General features: G+C 46.8%; 1 protein-coding gene across 1 annotated transcript; it reads right to left on the reverse strand.

Annotated features, from left to right (window-relative positions):
- Window positions 1–1390: 1390 nt before the first annotated feature.
- PEX11B (peroxisomal biogenesis factor 11 beta) lies at window positions 1391–13564 on the reverse strand. The gene is made up of 4 exons (XM_048828478.2): window positions 12974–13564; window positions 4935–5050; window positions 4446–4647; window positions 1391–2986 (listed from the first exon to the last, which is right to left on the reverse strand). Exons 1-4 carry the CDS (start codon window positions 13027–13029, stop codon window positions 2620–2622), a joined length of 741 nt encoding a protein of 246 aa, XP_048684435.1. The 5' UTR covers window positions 13030–13564; the 3' UTR covers window positions 1391–2619.
- Window positions 13565–16744: the final 3180 nt, after the last annotated feature.

Below are 16744 nucleotides of genomic sequence, written 5' to 3' on the forward strand. Positions count from 1 at the left end.
TGGGCTAGATGGACCTTTGGTCTGGCCCAGTATGGCCATTCTTATGTCCAAACCATGCTCCCAACTACAACCCCGCTGTAATGGCTCCAATCCTCCTTGCCCTTGTAAATTACTATGTGAATGCTGCCTCCCCCAAAATAAGCATCTGTCACAAATTAAGAGACACAAGATGACAGGAAAATAGCAGCAGCTTTGCTTTTTAATTCATTAGTTTGCAAACTGCCCTATGTTTTCTTAAACCTGAGGAAGAGCTCGGTGTAAGCACAAAAGCTTGTCTTTCACCAAAAGTTGGTCCAATAAAAGATATTACCTCTCCCACCTTGTCTCTCTTTTTAAACTATTAACAACTTAATTGTACAGTATTTACATCAAACTGACAACGTGATTGTTAGAGACACTTTGCGGCTGTCTATTGTACATTTTAAACTTCAAGGAACTTAACAATATTGCTCTAAAATGTCAAAACCTTCATGTTAACCGTATAAAGAAGCTGCTGGCAGCTGGGTTTGCTAGAGGCAGAAGAGCATGTTAATAAATAGACTGAAAACAATTTAGTGTGATATTTTTACTTAGCATCACCCCCACCCATTTAACTGATTTATGTTCGCTCTACTCCCTCCTTCACCAACATTACAAAGTGTCCGGGCTACATCTAACATTATGCAATAACGCCACTTAACAGCTACGTTATTCTTATTGATATGTGATCTTCTACAGGCTCTGTACTCAGATGGAGATTAACACCTGCATACAAGGCACAGATATCCACAAAGACAACTGTACTTACATTTTACCTTGACAATTTAAAACATCTTCATTTGGCAGGCAGTGGCAGAGCTGTGACCCAACTGAAAGTCTGGAGCCCAGTTCCTCTTATAACCCCTTGCAATTTGGCTAACAAGCCATCAGTTTTCTCTTGCTATAGCTTATCATAGTTCAAGGCAGCTAAAATCAGAATTACCTGGGTGAATGAATATTTGTGTATGTACGTGCACAACCAGGGGTTTTCTTCACAAGGGCAGCAGTGATTCTGAGTCCTAATGCAGCAATAGACAGTGCTCTGGGATGCATGTAAGGAAGGGTGGGTGGATGCGGATGAGTCCTGAAGGCATGGAAGAAGAGCACTGATCGATAAGAGCATCCATGTGTACAGCCCGCGACAGGTTAAACGCAAGCGAGATCATTCTCATTACCCTACATACATAATTAACAGGGATCACCGAAGAACGTAGTGGCTTTAGATATAAATGCAGTCCTTGGTCTGAGACTACCCATTGTTGGGTGATAAAAATCTCTCTGCAGCCAGATCAGCCAACAGTCTAGAGGGCTGCATTGATGTTCTGACTTTGCACAGAGAAACAGAACTTGATAGACTCCAGTAAAATGGTAATTTCAGATCAGCACGTACTTTTATTATGAAAACAATCTCAATACAGATTTCCATTCAAAGTTAGCATTGCACCATTTGTTTTCTCCTCCTCTCCAGTTTATTAAAGTACACCAAAGAAGCCATTAAAAAAACAGCTGGGTGAGCATTTGGCTAGCTGGGTGAACAGGAGGGTAGGTCTGTGTCATTCCTACTTTACAGACGGGGAAGTGAGGCACAGAGACATGAAGGTCCACAGTCATTCAGGGCACAAGAAAAAAAAAACAGAACCAGGAGTCCTCAGTCCTGTCCCTGTGCTGAGATTACACCCCATCTTACGGTCTCTATGCATTGCTGCAAATTGGTGCGCATCATGTCAGTTTCACTTACCCGCTTTCACAGGTCACCCTGCTCCACGCCTGAACATCCCTGCGTGCTTTATAAACAATGGAAAAACAGAGCAAGGCTGAAACAAATAGGAGAGGCAGGAGGAGAGACTGAATATTGCTGTTTACCTTCGTTTTACTAGCATCAAACCTAACCTAATGTTGCTGCCAGGGCAGCAGGAAAATCCACGGTTTCCAGGCACGGCGGAGGTGTCGGAACTGGGGACGGCATCCAAAGGAAACGGCTGGGAATGCTGCAGCCTGCACTCCACCAGCACACACTAGGACATACCATGTCATCACTGTTAAGTGCCACTACTCAGCAAGCTTCCCCGGCACCTTTCAAAGTTATCTGGCATGCCTAATAAACCGGGGCTTAGCAATTCGCCTCAGGAGTCTCTAGCCGTGAACTCCAGGCACTTGTTACTCACAATACTTCAAGTGTTATATTTAAAAAAGGACTTCCACGTGAAAGGTGCCAGATGGACCAGCCGCAGAGACCGAAGTCCACTCTGTATCCATAGACCAGGTAGAACATGGGCAACAGCAACAAAGGCCTCCCTACTCGCTACCTCCTGGCTTTACAGATGGGGAAACTGAGGCACGGAACTCCTGTAGGGACAAGAGGGGAGCTCAGTCTCCATGGTTCATCCAATCCCTGGCTAAGGCCGTGAATTAGTATCAATTCTGGTGACAGACCGTGAACGCTTGTTCTATCACAGGATCGAGCCCCCACCCCCAAAATTCAGTGTGTGCCAGCCACTGGATGGTAGCAACCTTGGGCCCCTAACATCCTGAGCTGGCCTTGAACCAGCAACATAGAGGCAAAGGCTCCACATCTCTCTACCAACCAGCGAGTCCTCCCTATTAAGGTTTAAGTTTGAGCCAGGGGTGAACAATGGTGAGGATAGAGAGGATGGAGGAGGTAAGGCCGCACAGCCCCACAAAGCCCGGGTTGGTCTTGTACAGCCCCAGCTTGTCCAGCGGGATGAAGATATCGCAGGCATTTTTCACCACGTCCACAAGCAGAGGGGGGTTGCTCCTCAGCACGTGCACAAGAAGGTGCAGCTGGACTTTCAGCCTCAGCACCAACTGCTGGAGACTGCTGTCTGCTCGGAGCACGTGCCTGGTCTCGCTGCCCTTCGGACGCTTCCCGCACGCCTCCCGCTCCATCAGGAGCCGGATCTCGTAGGCGTCCCTGCTCAGGTTCAGGATCAGCGCAAAGAAGTAATATCTGACAGGCAGAAGGGGGAAGGAGAGAGGGTTTATCAGCCAATATTTACTGTCCACTAAAGGGACAAAACTCCCACGGACTCCAACAAGAGCGGGTGACCCCCTAAGGCTATGTTACTGCAGCTGATGGGGGGGGCGACTGCAGCACATGCAGACATACCTGAGCTAGTTTTAACAGAGCTGGATCAAGGACCAATCGCCATGAAGCAGCAGCAGCAAGGGCGGTGATCGCTCGAGCACATGGCGAGCCTGTGCCGCTGCCCACGTCACCATCAGAACCTGACCTGGCTCTAGCCAAGCTACCTTGGGCCGGTGTGCACGTGCTCCAATCACACCTCCCGACGGCAGCTTGGACAGAACCGAAGCATCTTCATCAGAATATAAACGTAGAAGGACGTGTTATTCAGCGGCCGGTCTACAGGCTGAGACAACTGAGATCTATTCCCAGCTCCTAGCAGGACATGGGACTGAAGGCTAAAGCTGTGGATTGGGTTCGACTGGAATGACCGTGGACGAATCCGTCATCTCTCTTGTGCTTTGCTTTAGCCAGCCATTGGACGTATGCAACACACCCTACCTCCTGAAAGGGGCAGGAGGCTTCATGTCTGTCAAGAGCTTTGGGATCTCTGGACAGATGCTAGGGAAGTGTTACTAGAATCCCTTCTGAGGATCAGCTGCGTGACAGGACAGATCACCTTATTAGAAGGCAACATGGCCAAGGCAGATTCTCCCTCCTCCCAGACATTCATGTGCACCCAGCCCGACATGTGGGGTGTTAAACTGACCTCACTGACCCTGCATGGATGTCAGAAGCAGCATGGTTCACTGCACAGGATGCAGCACCAGATCCCAGTTCTATTCCCAGCGCTGCTGTAACCTTGTTGTGTGCCTGGGACAGTGCGGGGGAAGGGTGAGCTGCTCTGTGGCTCAGTTTCCTCACGTGTAAAAGCACGGATAATGATACTTACCCATTTCTGGGCAGCCCTGAGATCTGCAGACGCAATCTGCTGTGTTAAATATTATCACTGCTGCTAATAAAGAGCCTTGGCCATTTTTTCTTGCAAGCGTAGGGGTGCTAACTCCATTGCCTTATGCAAATTCAAAAGTAGGTCTTTATAGTCGACTAGCCACTTCCCAAGGAATTTCTATGGCTTTGCTTCAATGAGCTGCAGCCATAGAAATTGCTGCGGGCTATTGAACCGTTCCCATGGTCCACCCCAGAGGTGGCTGCAGTTCAGTGCTGGGCAAAGTGATTCCTGTATGTAAGGTTAGCCAGGTGCTTTGGGATGGAAAGTGACAGGGAGCAGGGAAAAGGGAAAAAGAGCCATGTTATTTCTGTAGCAACACCTGTAGTTAGCAAGATTTTGTCAGAAACTCTCCACCCCTGACACATGCACACGCATTTACCAGGCAGGATCATCCATTACCAGGAAAAGCAAACGGCATGAGCCCAGCCTCACCTGAAGGACCGCTGGCTCCACTTTTCCTGGTCCATGTAAGGGAGGAGACCTGACTTCCCCGCCCACAGGATGTTGTCACAGGCGAAGTACATGGCTCTGTTCAGGTTGCTGACGGTGATGCAGAAGCGCAAGACCACATCTGAGAGGTGAATGGCTCGCTTCGCCGACTCCAGGGCATCCGCTGAGTTCCCCAGCCGGAACACTGGAACATCAAGCAGCTTGAACGAAGAGTCAGCCAGACACTCCCTGCTGTTGGCACAACCTACTAAGCAAGTCACTGATGCCAAATGGGTCAGTGATCTGGGATAACTGACACATCCCTCCTGCCTTCCACGCCACGCTGTGGGGCCACCGACCACCCCCATTGAGCATTGTGGCACAAAATTACAACCAAAGGTAATTAGCAGAGTAAGAAAAACTGAGTTTCTCTTGTTCAGAGACCCGGGAAGCCTCCCATTACATCCCCTCTGAGAAGAAGGTTTCACTTACGCTTGCGCCCCAGGCTCATGTGAGCCTCAAGCTGTTTGATCCTGTTGAGGAAATCAGCACTCGCTCCATTCTTCTGCAGTGTGTAGCCGAGCAAAGTGCAGGCATACTGAGCGGCTCTGAAAGAGACAATAGGAACGAGTCTAGGAACTGCACCTAGCGAGACAGGATTTGCCTTAATGGATCAGTCCAACAAGCCCAGCCTCCTGCCTCCACCAGTGGAAGATGAAACACGCTCTTCTTCCAACCCCGCTTGGCCATCTATGGAGTGCTGCCCATGGCAGGGAAGAGAGATTTCTTCCTGACCCCTGCAATGATCATCATACTGAAGTATGAGATTCAATTACCAATATTATTACTGGCCAGGAAATTCCTACAGCAGGGAGTTCCACAAGTTGGCCACAGGCTGCTTTAGAAAGTGGTCTGTAAAGCTTACCATTTCTACCCCATGCCCAGTGACTAACCAATGAGGAGAATAACTCGCTTCTCAGCTCTACGAAACTCTCTCTCACACACACACACACACACACAGAGTCCAACTAGCTCATTTCATCTGAGGCTTGTTAGACCCTGAAGAGTTTAGGTTTAAAAATAAAAGCATAAAGGATCTGATGGCTAACTAAGTCGTCCTGGGGCATGACCTCCCCCATCCCTGCCATGCAGAATGGGCATACCCTGAAATATTTAGCACTTTCCCATTGCAGCTGCACATCTTTGGATAGCATTTACACATCTTTTCAAATGACCCAACATGGGCCAGTTTCTGAACCCAGCTGATGGCACCGGTTTCAATTCTGTTAAGAAGATAGTTCCTGGAGCAAAGCAGAACTCCCTCTAGACTCAATAGCTTCCAACTTATTTTCTTTCCTAGAGGAGAGGGGTAAATTCCCTCCCCTCTCCCCTTCCTTGGTTTTCAACTTTTTCAAGTTTGGGTACCTAAGTTAGGCACCTAAATAAGACCCTGATTCAACAAGGTATTTAATGCATGGGAGTTGTTCCAGTGAAGCCAGTGTTTAAGTGCCTCGCTGCATCATGTCCTAAGTGGGCTGATTTTCACTGCAGCTGAGCTCTTGCAATGCAATGATTTCCATAGCACACGTGGATTTTCAACACCTCTGGAAAGGAGGCCACTTATTTAGCGGGCTAACTAGGGATATAAAGACCTAATTTAGGAACACAGGACTAGGACCAAAAGGGACTCCTGGGTCATTGAGTCCCGTGCGTGCTATCACAGCCAAACCCCTCATCCCACCCCATTCAGAAACTGATCAAGCTCCATTTTCAAACTGCTTAGAGGTTGTTTGCCCCCACAACTCCTTCTGCGAGGCTATTCCAGAACTTTACTCTTCTGCTGGTGAGAAAGCTCATTCCCAGCCTATATTCCTGGCCAGTTTATCCCCATTTGTTCTTGTGCCGACACTGTCCTTTAGCTTAAATAGCTCTTCTTTCTTCCCGCTGTATTTAGAGAGCACAACCATATCCCCCTCTCAGCCTTGGTTTTGCTAAGCTAAAGACAAAGCCAAGCTCTTTTAGTCTTCTCTTGTAAGATTGGTTTTCCATTCTAGGGCCCAAATTACAGCTGTAACTGCTTCCCAAAGAGAGAATTATTATTTTTAGTCATTTCACAGTGGAACCTGGGGATCTAGATCAGGGCCCCATTATGCTAGCCCCTATATTAATTATTATTATTATTAATTATCTGTATTACCCTTACATTAACAAGCTAAACATTTTGCATGAGCATTTGCTAAACATTTCCTGGGTACTATCATGGGTACTTTAAGGCTTTTATATGTTCTTCCCCTACCCTTCTGGAAAGGGTACACAGAAATCAGAAAACAAATCATATGCCTTGACTTTTGGTATGTGGAAAAAATAGGAGATTCTTAGCAAACTTCAGAGCATGTGACTTCTTAATAAACAGTTCCCTGTTTGACCATCTGCCTTGGTATGAAATTGCAGATCTGACACTTTCATCTCAGCGTAAAGCCAAATACTTTTAACCTAACAGAGACAAAACTGTTTTTAAATTAAAAAAATAAATCAAAGTAGGTTCTGAGACGCACTGTAGACGCTGATAAAAATCTCAGCAGACTTCTACAGATTGTCTCCTCATAAAACGTTTGGCTAGAAAACGTTACCTCCCCCAGCCTACCTTTAAAACATTACTGTCTGATCTTGAACTGCTCTTTCAAATGAATTTAGTCCTCCCAGAATGCGTCACATCGATATCCATGATTTGATCTGCTGTTTATCCCCAGAAAAGGGACAGCCTAGTCAGCTTTCTCCCGCCAACGAGCTTCAATTCCACCCTGGGCAACAGTGTCTAGTCTCCATAACCAATGCAGTCCCCAGCCTCTCTGCTGAGAAGGGGGCCCAATTAGTGCCAGTTGTGGTCATGATTTGTCACTCCTAAGATGATCCTTGGAAGAGCCCAAACCCAGCCCTGTTCAGCAGGAAGGAATGCAGCTGCAACAGGTTTAAGGGAGCAAACCTAAACTGGGTTTGGGAGAGAAAATGAGAGGATTGCACCCCCACCCCCCATCTTCTGACAATGAGGTTTTTCCTGTTCAAATCATGTAATTCCAAGGGATTGCTTAAGGAAGAGGAACCAGATGAGGCTGGAGTTGGAGGGGGGGGGGAGGGAGGAGGGAGACAGAGCAATTGGAAACACTTCAAGCAGATAAACATCATCTGAATAAAAGCAAGCAAAGCCAGGAAAAATATGTAACATGCCTGCTGATCATGCTTGCGTTAGACAGGGAAAAGAAGTGTATGTTCATGGAGAATTCAAGGGAGGAAGACAAAACATTACGGAAGCAATTCAACATTAGATCAAACTGAAATGAATGTGTCTCACAAATAATGGCCCCATTTGTGAGTACAGGAACCAGGTTTGATACGAGAAGGCGCTTGAGCACCCCAACTCCCAGCAACTTAAATGCTGCGTGTCTCAGAATCTGGCCCAAACCTGCAAAGACCAAGGACCCATGTGGGTCATGGAAACAGGACATCACTCTTTGTGGAAGGGCAGGATCGAGGCATGTTTGCAGAGGGAGGAGTGACCAGTGTTGCGAACTCTCGAGATTGTTTTGCCAGCCTCACGGTTTTTGCTATTTTCCTTCAAGTTCCAGCTCCAGGAGTCTTGGAATTACGGGAGAATCTCATCTTAAAATGTAAAATAAAAAGGAAGTTTCTAGCTCTAAAGGCTCAGAAAACTAGACAGCAAATACAAAGAACCAAGTTCTCTCCCTTAAATATCATGATTTCTATGACAATTTCATAATTTTGCAGGGACCAGACTCGTCATTTTTCAGCACTGTGGTTAGCATTACTGAAGACACTTCCTACTAAGATGTAGTCTATACTTTGACTGTGAGAACACCTGCCTTAGATTATTAAAACAAGACAACAAAAGTCACTTCATGTTAGATTTCTCCACTACCCCATTCTCCCATCACACCCCCTTTATCTGCTTCTTCCACAGCTGCATCTTGTCACAACCCTTGACTGTGCTCTCTGCAGCAGGGACTGTCTTTACTTGTTTGTCTAGCACCCATCACAATGGAGCCCTGGTCTTAGAGTGGGGCATTTAAGGGCTGTGTGACACAAATAAGAAGTTTATTGGACAGTGAAACTAGTTTAACCTGTTCCACTGTGTTCCTCGTGAGCTAGCTCATTGTTCCTGTGTTGAGCACCCTATGTTGCAGCCTAGCTCAAACTGTCCAAGTTAGGAGCGGACACTCTATATACCACGGAGACCTGGTGTGGTTCAGTGGATAAAGTCCTGGGCTGGAAGCCAAAAGACCTGGGTTTTATTCCCAGCTTTTCCACTGACTCTGGGCAAACCACTTCCCGTCTCCTGCTCATTTCCCCTCCCACTCTGTGTCTTGTCTGCACGCACAACGCTTGGCACTATGGAGTCCGGATCTTGGTGGAGGCTTGTAGGTACTACTCTAAAAGAAATAAATATTACTACCACCATCACTGGAAAGTTAAGAATCCCAGCTCTCCAGAAGAATACATCACTTTTAGACCCAATGGTTCATAATATATCATACCTTTAAATCTGTCAGTGTCTCCTGGGTCTAGCAGTGATTTGTTACCCCAGCTCTGGGACCAAACAAAGCAAATCAGGAATTATTTTGGGGGAAGTTCTAAGGCCTGTATTATACAGGAGGTCAGATGAAATGATAACAGTGGTCCCTTCTGGCCTTGGAAACTATGAAATCCTGAAATCGATGAAATCAGAAATTTTAGGTTCTTGAACATCTGCTTCGTGCAGGAGTAACCTGCTTCTAGAAGGTATTTCCAATCGCGATCATGTGGCGCTGAAAACTCTGATGTCAGATCCTGCGCATCCCAGAAGCTGCCCATTAACTTCATAGCAAAGGGACAACAAGCGTTTCAATGCCTTGGTCTTAAGGGTTTATTAGTCATTTGTTCAGAGGGGATTATCAAACTGTCTTCTGCATGGTTTTCATTCCCACCCAGCAGACAAAACAAATAATCTTTTTAAGATACTAGTTTGCACTAGCTAATTCTTTTCTTTTAAGAGCACCTTTCTATCCACCAATCCCAAAGCACTTTACAATAAAGCATTACAACATCCTGATAGGTATTATCAAAAGGGAAAACTGAGGCACAACACAGTTAAGAAACTATACAAGAAATCACGGGTGCCAGAAATAAACCCAGGAGCCCTGGCACCCAGTCCTCAGTTCTAACTACTAGCCAACATTCCCTTATGGAGCTGTGAACAGAAATCAGGTGTCCTAATTCCCCATTCTATACTAATATTTATTAGACCACAAACACACTTTCCCCCAAAATGCCCATGCATGGCTTTTTCCTAATCTAGAGGCTTTTCTGACACAAACTGGAGTCCATCAAACTGTCTCTGTTCGATTTAGACAGAGAGGTTAGGCTTGTTTTTTCTCTTTGGTTGCCTAAGAAGTTTTCCATTGTTTATTGGGAGACTAAACTAGTCACAGAATTGGTGCTATTAATAACGTAAGAAAAGAATTTGTTTAAAACTACATAATTATCTTGACAGCAGTTCCCCTACAGGGGTCTGATCCAGCACACACTGCTTTTTCTAGTGACTAACGGGGAACTTTGTTGAGTATTTTTCAAACTGTAATAAATATTATTTATTATTTGCAATGCAGTAGCACCTAGGAGCTCCAACCATCGACATTGATCCCAGGCTGCTAGTCATGTACAAACACAGAACAAAAAGACAGACTCTGCCCCAAATGCACCATAAAGCTTCACCCTCCTTTGATTCGCCACAGAATACAAGTAAAAACAAGCTACCAAGAAAACAAATTCATAAGAAGAATCTTTTAAACGTTTCTCATTTCTGGCTGGCTGAAAAAACCTACATATGCCCAAACTTGCCTGCTCCATTGGGGAAAAAATGCTTATTAATGACCAGAATTTAAATCTAACCCCACAATGATTATGGAAACTTTTTTTAAAAAAATGGAAGCCCAGCTTTTCCAGAACATAGGGAAAAGCATGACTAGTGAATTGATTTCACAAGCAAAGAAATCCTCTATGCAGTCAACCTCTCTCTAGGCTGGGATGAGGGTTTTCAAGGGGATATGCAAGACCAATGCCGCTTCCAGGCAGGAAAACACTAGCTTCTCGCTGCTTACCTACAGGGCTTGCTATACCCCGGCCTTCTCTATTTATTGCTTAACCAGTTCATTGCAAGGTAATTCCAGCTCCACAGAAAAACAACATGACATTACAGAAGAATAGGATTTTTTGGCCTGTATAGGAGGGGAAATCTAACAGAGGTGCATTATATATAATAACTATTGCCCAGCAAAGGTATTTTGCAGGATTACAAGACCAAAGAGCCACTGAAAATTTAAAAGCAACACATTTAAAATAGATAAACAGAAATATACATGGCATAAAAAAAGATCAACTAGTGGAACTTGATACTGTAGGGAAGTGTTTCTCAACAGAAGAGAGATGAAAGACAATCAGGGAGATGGCGAGGCACTGAAAGTGTTATTACAGTCTAAAGCAAAGCAAATCTCATTCCCCCACTCCCCTCCTCTTCAAGGTCAAATATTCTCTGTCAGCCTCTTAACACACACACACATCAATTACACAGACGTAACACCGTTATCACGGATACATTTCTTACTCTTATTTTTATTGTCAATATAAAGGGATTTCAAGGGGTTGCCAGCCTGAATAGGTTTAGAAGTTTTGTTGCTTTTTCCCCCACCAGACAAATAGCTTAAGTCTCTTTTTTAAAATATTAGGTGCCGATCTCAAAGATTTGTAGCTATAATAAAATTTCATCTATTGAGTCTCATTCTTCAGGGTATGAGCTAGGAGTCAAGAAGGAAAGTCTTTCCCACAAGCCCAGAGGATAATCTGGCACATGACCATTCCCTGGGACATTAACCATAAGATGCCATGGGCATTGGGGAAACCAGACTTAGGCCTGGTCAACACATAGGTTGTTGTACCAGTATAACTGTTGGTTAGGAGTGTAGTTTTTAACAGAAAGTTATATCGGGACAATCTCCAGAGTGGATGCAGTTACACCGTTTTAAAGGTGCCTTAGGCTAGTATAGCTTATTTCCCTTCCCATAAGCTATACTGGTGTAACTGTGCCCACGCTACAGTGGTTGTACGTGTTTACCATACTAGGACAGTTAAAGTGGTAACAACTTTTTGTGCAGATAAGCCCTTAGATGGGACTATTGGTCTGGCCAAATTCCCAAGACACCCGTTGATTATCATACAAGTTTGCCTCTGTCCTGCACAAACCTCAGCCCTGAAAATCCATGAAAATCACAAGGATTGGGGAAAGAAGGGAGAGGCCAAGCGTTCTTCTGGTGAGCCAAAAAAAACAGCAAGTGATTAGGATTCCACAGGGACTGATGCCTTGTCTAGACTAGAAAGGGTTTGTTGTATAGCTATACCGGCTAAGCTTCCTACTAGAGACATAACTTATACTGGCAAAAAAGATCATTTGCTGGTACTGTATAGCTTATACTAGTTTCCTGAATGAAACAGGCTGTACTGACAAAGGGAACGTCTATGCAGCTTGCAACAGAGAGCTTCCCAGCCCAGATCAACAGACTCAAGCTTGAGGAGTTCACGCCAGCATCCTCAAAATTGCTGTACAGACAGCATTTTGAAGTTGCAGCTCAGGCTGGAGCATGGGCTCGGAAGCCCACCCTCACCCCTCGGGTTCAGAGCCTGATGGTCTACACAACTTCAAAGCATGGTCTACACAACTTTTTCTGAGTGCTAGCACACAAAGGTAACCTCAAGTCTGTTGATCCAGGCTGGGGGAGGCTCGCTGCTGCAGGTTGCAGCGATGTACCCAAAAGGACTTTTTTGCCACTGTAACTAAATCTACACAAACAACAAGGAGTCCGGTGGCACCTTAAAGACTAACAGATTTATTTGGGCATAAGCTTTTGTGGGTAAAAATCCAGTTCTTCAGATGCATGGAGTGAAAATTACAGATAGAGGCATATGTCAGTACATAATGCTTGCAGCTGTAATTTTCACTCCATGCATCTGAAGAAGTTGGGTTTTTACCCACGAAAGCTTATGCCCAAATAACTCTGTTAGTCTTTAAGGTGCCACCGGACTCCTTGCTGTTTTTGTGGATACAGACTAACAGAGCTACCCCTGGATACTTAAATCTACACAGAGGCTTTTGCTGGTATAGCTAGTGGGTTCAGGGTGTGATTCCCCCCCACACTCCTGATACCGGTACGCCAGCAAAACCTTGACCTGCAGACCAGGCCTAATTCTCGTGGCGCATTTGCTGCAACACGTCACTGTTCTGACACTAATGTCACAATGGCATTTCACAGGGCCTGTCGATTGAATGCAGGCACCACTCCCGGGAGGATCCCACAAAGCCAGGATTCACCCCAGGGTCACCTCAATCCCTTCCCTCTGGCGCAGGGCCGACCCCGCTACTCACCGGCAACCCTTGGCTTGTTAGGCCCCAGACTTCCCCCCCACATTTTGAGGGGCTGATACCGCACCTGAAAACCCGCTCCTTGGCTTGGCTCTGGGCACTGAACTGCACCCAGAAATCCATGGTGCTGGTGGCCCTCCTCCAGGCACAGCCAGGCCCGAGGTCTTCGGGGCTTCCTAGGGGAGCTCCTCTCGCCCTCCTCCCCTGGGCCTCCCGGTGCAGCTCCGCCGGGGGGGGGGGCTCTGCCTGCGGGGGGGGGGGCTCCGCCTTGGGCCTCCCGGTGCACCTCTGCCGGGGGGGGCTCTGCCTGCGGGGGGGGGCTCCGCCTTGGGCCTCCCGGTGCAGCTCCGCCGGGGGGGGCTCTGCCTGCGGGGGGGGGGGCTCCGCCTTGGGCCTCCCGGTGCAGCTCCGCCGGGGGGGGGCTCTGCCTGCGGGGGGGGGGGGGGCTCCGCCTTGGGCCTCCCGGTGCAGCTCCGCCGGGGGGGGGCTCTGCCTGCGGGGGGGGGGGCTCCGCCTTGGGCCTCCCGGTGCAGCTCCGCCTAGGACCTCTTGGTGCAGGAGTCTAAACCGGAGGAGGGCGGGTCGCTCCGTTCCCGGGGAGGGGGGTGTTGAAGTCCCCGCCGGTCACAGGCGCGACGGTTGCAGCCACTTCCGGGAACGAAACGGTGGCGCCCAGGGGTCAAACTTGGAGAAACCAAGGCGGTATGGCTGCGCCCCCTAGAGCCCAGCAGAGGAAGGGCAGCAGCTGTTCTGCCCGTAGCCCCCGGCCCGCGCCCCTTCCCTGCCTGTTACAGAGACGATTCTCCAGCAGGCCTATCCCTGGGCTAGGACCAGAGTCCCCCTTCCTCCAGCTCCTATCTCCCAGTCCCCCAAATCAGCACCCCTTCATCCAGTCCACCCAATCCAGTATGCCAATCGCCTCATAACTCAGCCCTCTGCCTCCCCCCTGCACCCCTCAATGGCCAGGGATTTGTCTGTGTAACTCCCCCAACACAATGCACCTGCCTCCCCTTTACTTCTCCCCCAGAGGAAATCATAACAACTCTTAGTTAAATGTAAATAATTTACTCCCTTTATCTCCTGTCAGAGGGTCTCACAGCTCTATGAACATTAATGAATTAACATGCTCACAACCTCCCTGGAAAGTGGGTCAGTACCACTGTCCCTATTTCACAGAGGGGAAAAGTGAGGCACTGGAAGAGGGGAAGTGACTTGTTCAAAAGTCACACAGCAAAGTCAATGGCAGAGCTGGAAATAGAACCCAAGGAGTTCTGAGTCCCAGTCCCCTGCTCTCACAACTCCCCCCTCAAACTGGGAATAGGAACCCCGATTCACAGGCCCTTTGCTTTAACCCCTACACAGTGTTCCCTACCAAAAGGAGTATGTTTTCAGGACTGTCTGTCCAGTTGCCACCTGTCTTCAGTCGTCATGTAAAGCCAACCATAATAAAATCTGTGTGCCACTCTACTGACTGTCTTCTGCCCCTTCACACAAAGCCTCTTTCTGTCACTTTCATGCTGCTGCTGAGGGGCTCGGATTTAAAAATGTGCTGAGTAACCATTCACAGTGGTGAGAACACAGGAGAGCCAGTGGGTACCCTCGCTTGCTTCAACTGTCAACTCCTGCCGAACAAAAGGGATATCCAGAGCATAGTGCAGAGGGACAACAATTCTTAATTCTTTCTGCTCACTCCACTGTACTATATCTAATTACAAGCCCTGAATAAAGTCTATTTGTTCCAGACCCTATCTCTCTGCGACTCCAAAGGCCCCTAATAATACACTTCAATAAAAATCACTGTATTTTCTACAGTGTCTTTCATATAAATGGTATCCCAGGACGCTTCACAGAATTAAATAAATAACAGCAGAAAGGTGTGAGAAAAGAGACATTTTCAGCTGAGATCAGAAAGCAGAATCGATGAAGCAGAAAGATACGGGTGGGGCTGTTCCAGACTGCGGGAGCTGTAAAGGGGGAGGCTCTTGCCCAGCATTAGAGAGGACAGACATGGACACAGGTACTCAGATACTCAGGTGATGGGCATGGTGTAAAGATCTAGACCGATACATTTTAGATAGATTAAATACAATTTAGATTTGATTTGATTCTTAAATTCCTGTAAAATGTTCAGATACTTGATAGAGCAAACGTAACCCACACACCTCCTGCGTGTGTGGTGCTCTGTCCCATCTAGTGGCACCAAGACAACTTAGAGAGAGAGATTAATGAGTTTGCTCTACAGCTTCAGCTAACAGCCAGCTGACTTTTAGCTCATGCGGTAGAGGTTCATACACTAAGCTCCAGAGGTCCCAGGTTCGATCTGATCCTGCCTGCCAACGACCAGGGTCTGTTGGCATTACACAAATACAAACCTTATCCTAGCACATGCTTAACATATCATCACTACTTCTGTCACATACCCGAGGACTCTATCGTTGACGACACTTCTGTTAGCTTGTCCTGTGGATGACATATTTTAAACGGCATTAACAGAAAGAAAAAAAGAGAGAGAGAGAGAGAGAGAGAGAGAGAGAGTGAGGCAGGGAACAGGGCCCCTCTGCTGATTCAGCAAAACCCAGTTACAAGTTTATCTGTAATAATAATTACATTAATAACATCTAGTGATACTGCATTCCCACTCAGCCCTGGCCTTAGGGGACCCATGGCTCGGGAGGGTTTGGATGCTTGTGAATGAGAAAGGAGTCATTTGCTGGGGATTGATCATGGGTGGGTCTAAATTAAGGGGGCAGATGAGATGGCAGATAGCGAGAGAGGGTGAGTGGGAAGAAGGGAAGATCCAATGAGTGCTCCCTGCCATGATGTGATGGGGACCATCCTAATCATCCCACCTCCACAACCAAAGACTGGAATAGAATCCAGGACTCCTGGCTCCTTGAACCCTTTGCCCTGTGCCACACTTTCCCAGAATCCGTGGCCACACTCCCAAAATTCTTAGCATTTGGCCAGACTCCCAGACTTCCTTGCACTTGGCCACACTCCCAGGATTCATTGCTGTGGAACATGACTGTCCTTCTCTCGCAGGAGATAGGCGGGTTCTGATTGGCTAAATTCCATAGTCCCTGCCCCCTGACAACACCAACTGGGCTGTGATTAGAATATTATCATGTTCCTCGTCTTTTTTTTCAGGCTTCAGAATAGCAGCCATGTTAGTCTGTATTCACAAAAAGAAAAGGAGTACTTGTGGCACCTTCGAGACTAACACATTTATTTGAGCATAAGCTTTCGTGAGCTACAGCTCACTTCATTGGATGCATTCAGTGGAAAATACAGTGGGGAGATTTATATACATAGAGAACATGAAACAATGGGTGTTACCATACACACTGTAATTAGAGTAATCACTTAAGATGAGCTGTTACCAGCGGGGGGGGGGGGGGGGGGGGGAGGGTACACCTTTTGTAGTGATAATCAAGGTGGGCCATTTCCAGCAGTTGACAAGAATGTCTGAGGAACAGTGGGAGGTGGGGGGATAAACAAGGGGAAATAGTTTTACTTTGTGTAATGACACATCCACTCCCAGTCTCTAGTCAAGCCTAAGTTAATTGTATCCACTCAATAGTTTGCAAATTAATTCCAATTCAGCAGTCTCTTGTTGGAGTCTTTTTTTGAAGTTTTTTTGTTGAAGAATTGCAACTTTTAGGTCTGTAATTGAGTGACCAGAGAGATTTAAGTGTTCTCCAACTGGTTTATGAATGTTATAATTCTTGATAGGTTTCAGAATAACATCCGTGTTAGTCTGTATTCGCAAAAAGAAAAGGAGTACTTGTGGCACCTTAGAGACTAACCAATTTATTTGAGCATAAGCTTTGGTGAGCTA

This window comes from Caretta caretta, chromosome 24 (genome assembly GCF_965140235.1).
Source record: "Caretta caretta isolate rCarCar2 chromosome 24, rCarCar1.hap1, whole genome shotgun sequence".
Taxonomy (NCBI): domain Eukaryota; kingdom Metazoa; phylum Chordata; order Testudines; family Cheloniidae; genus Caretta; species Caretta caretta.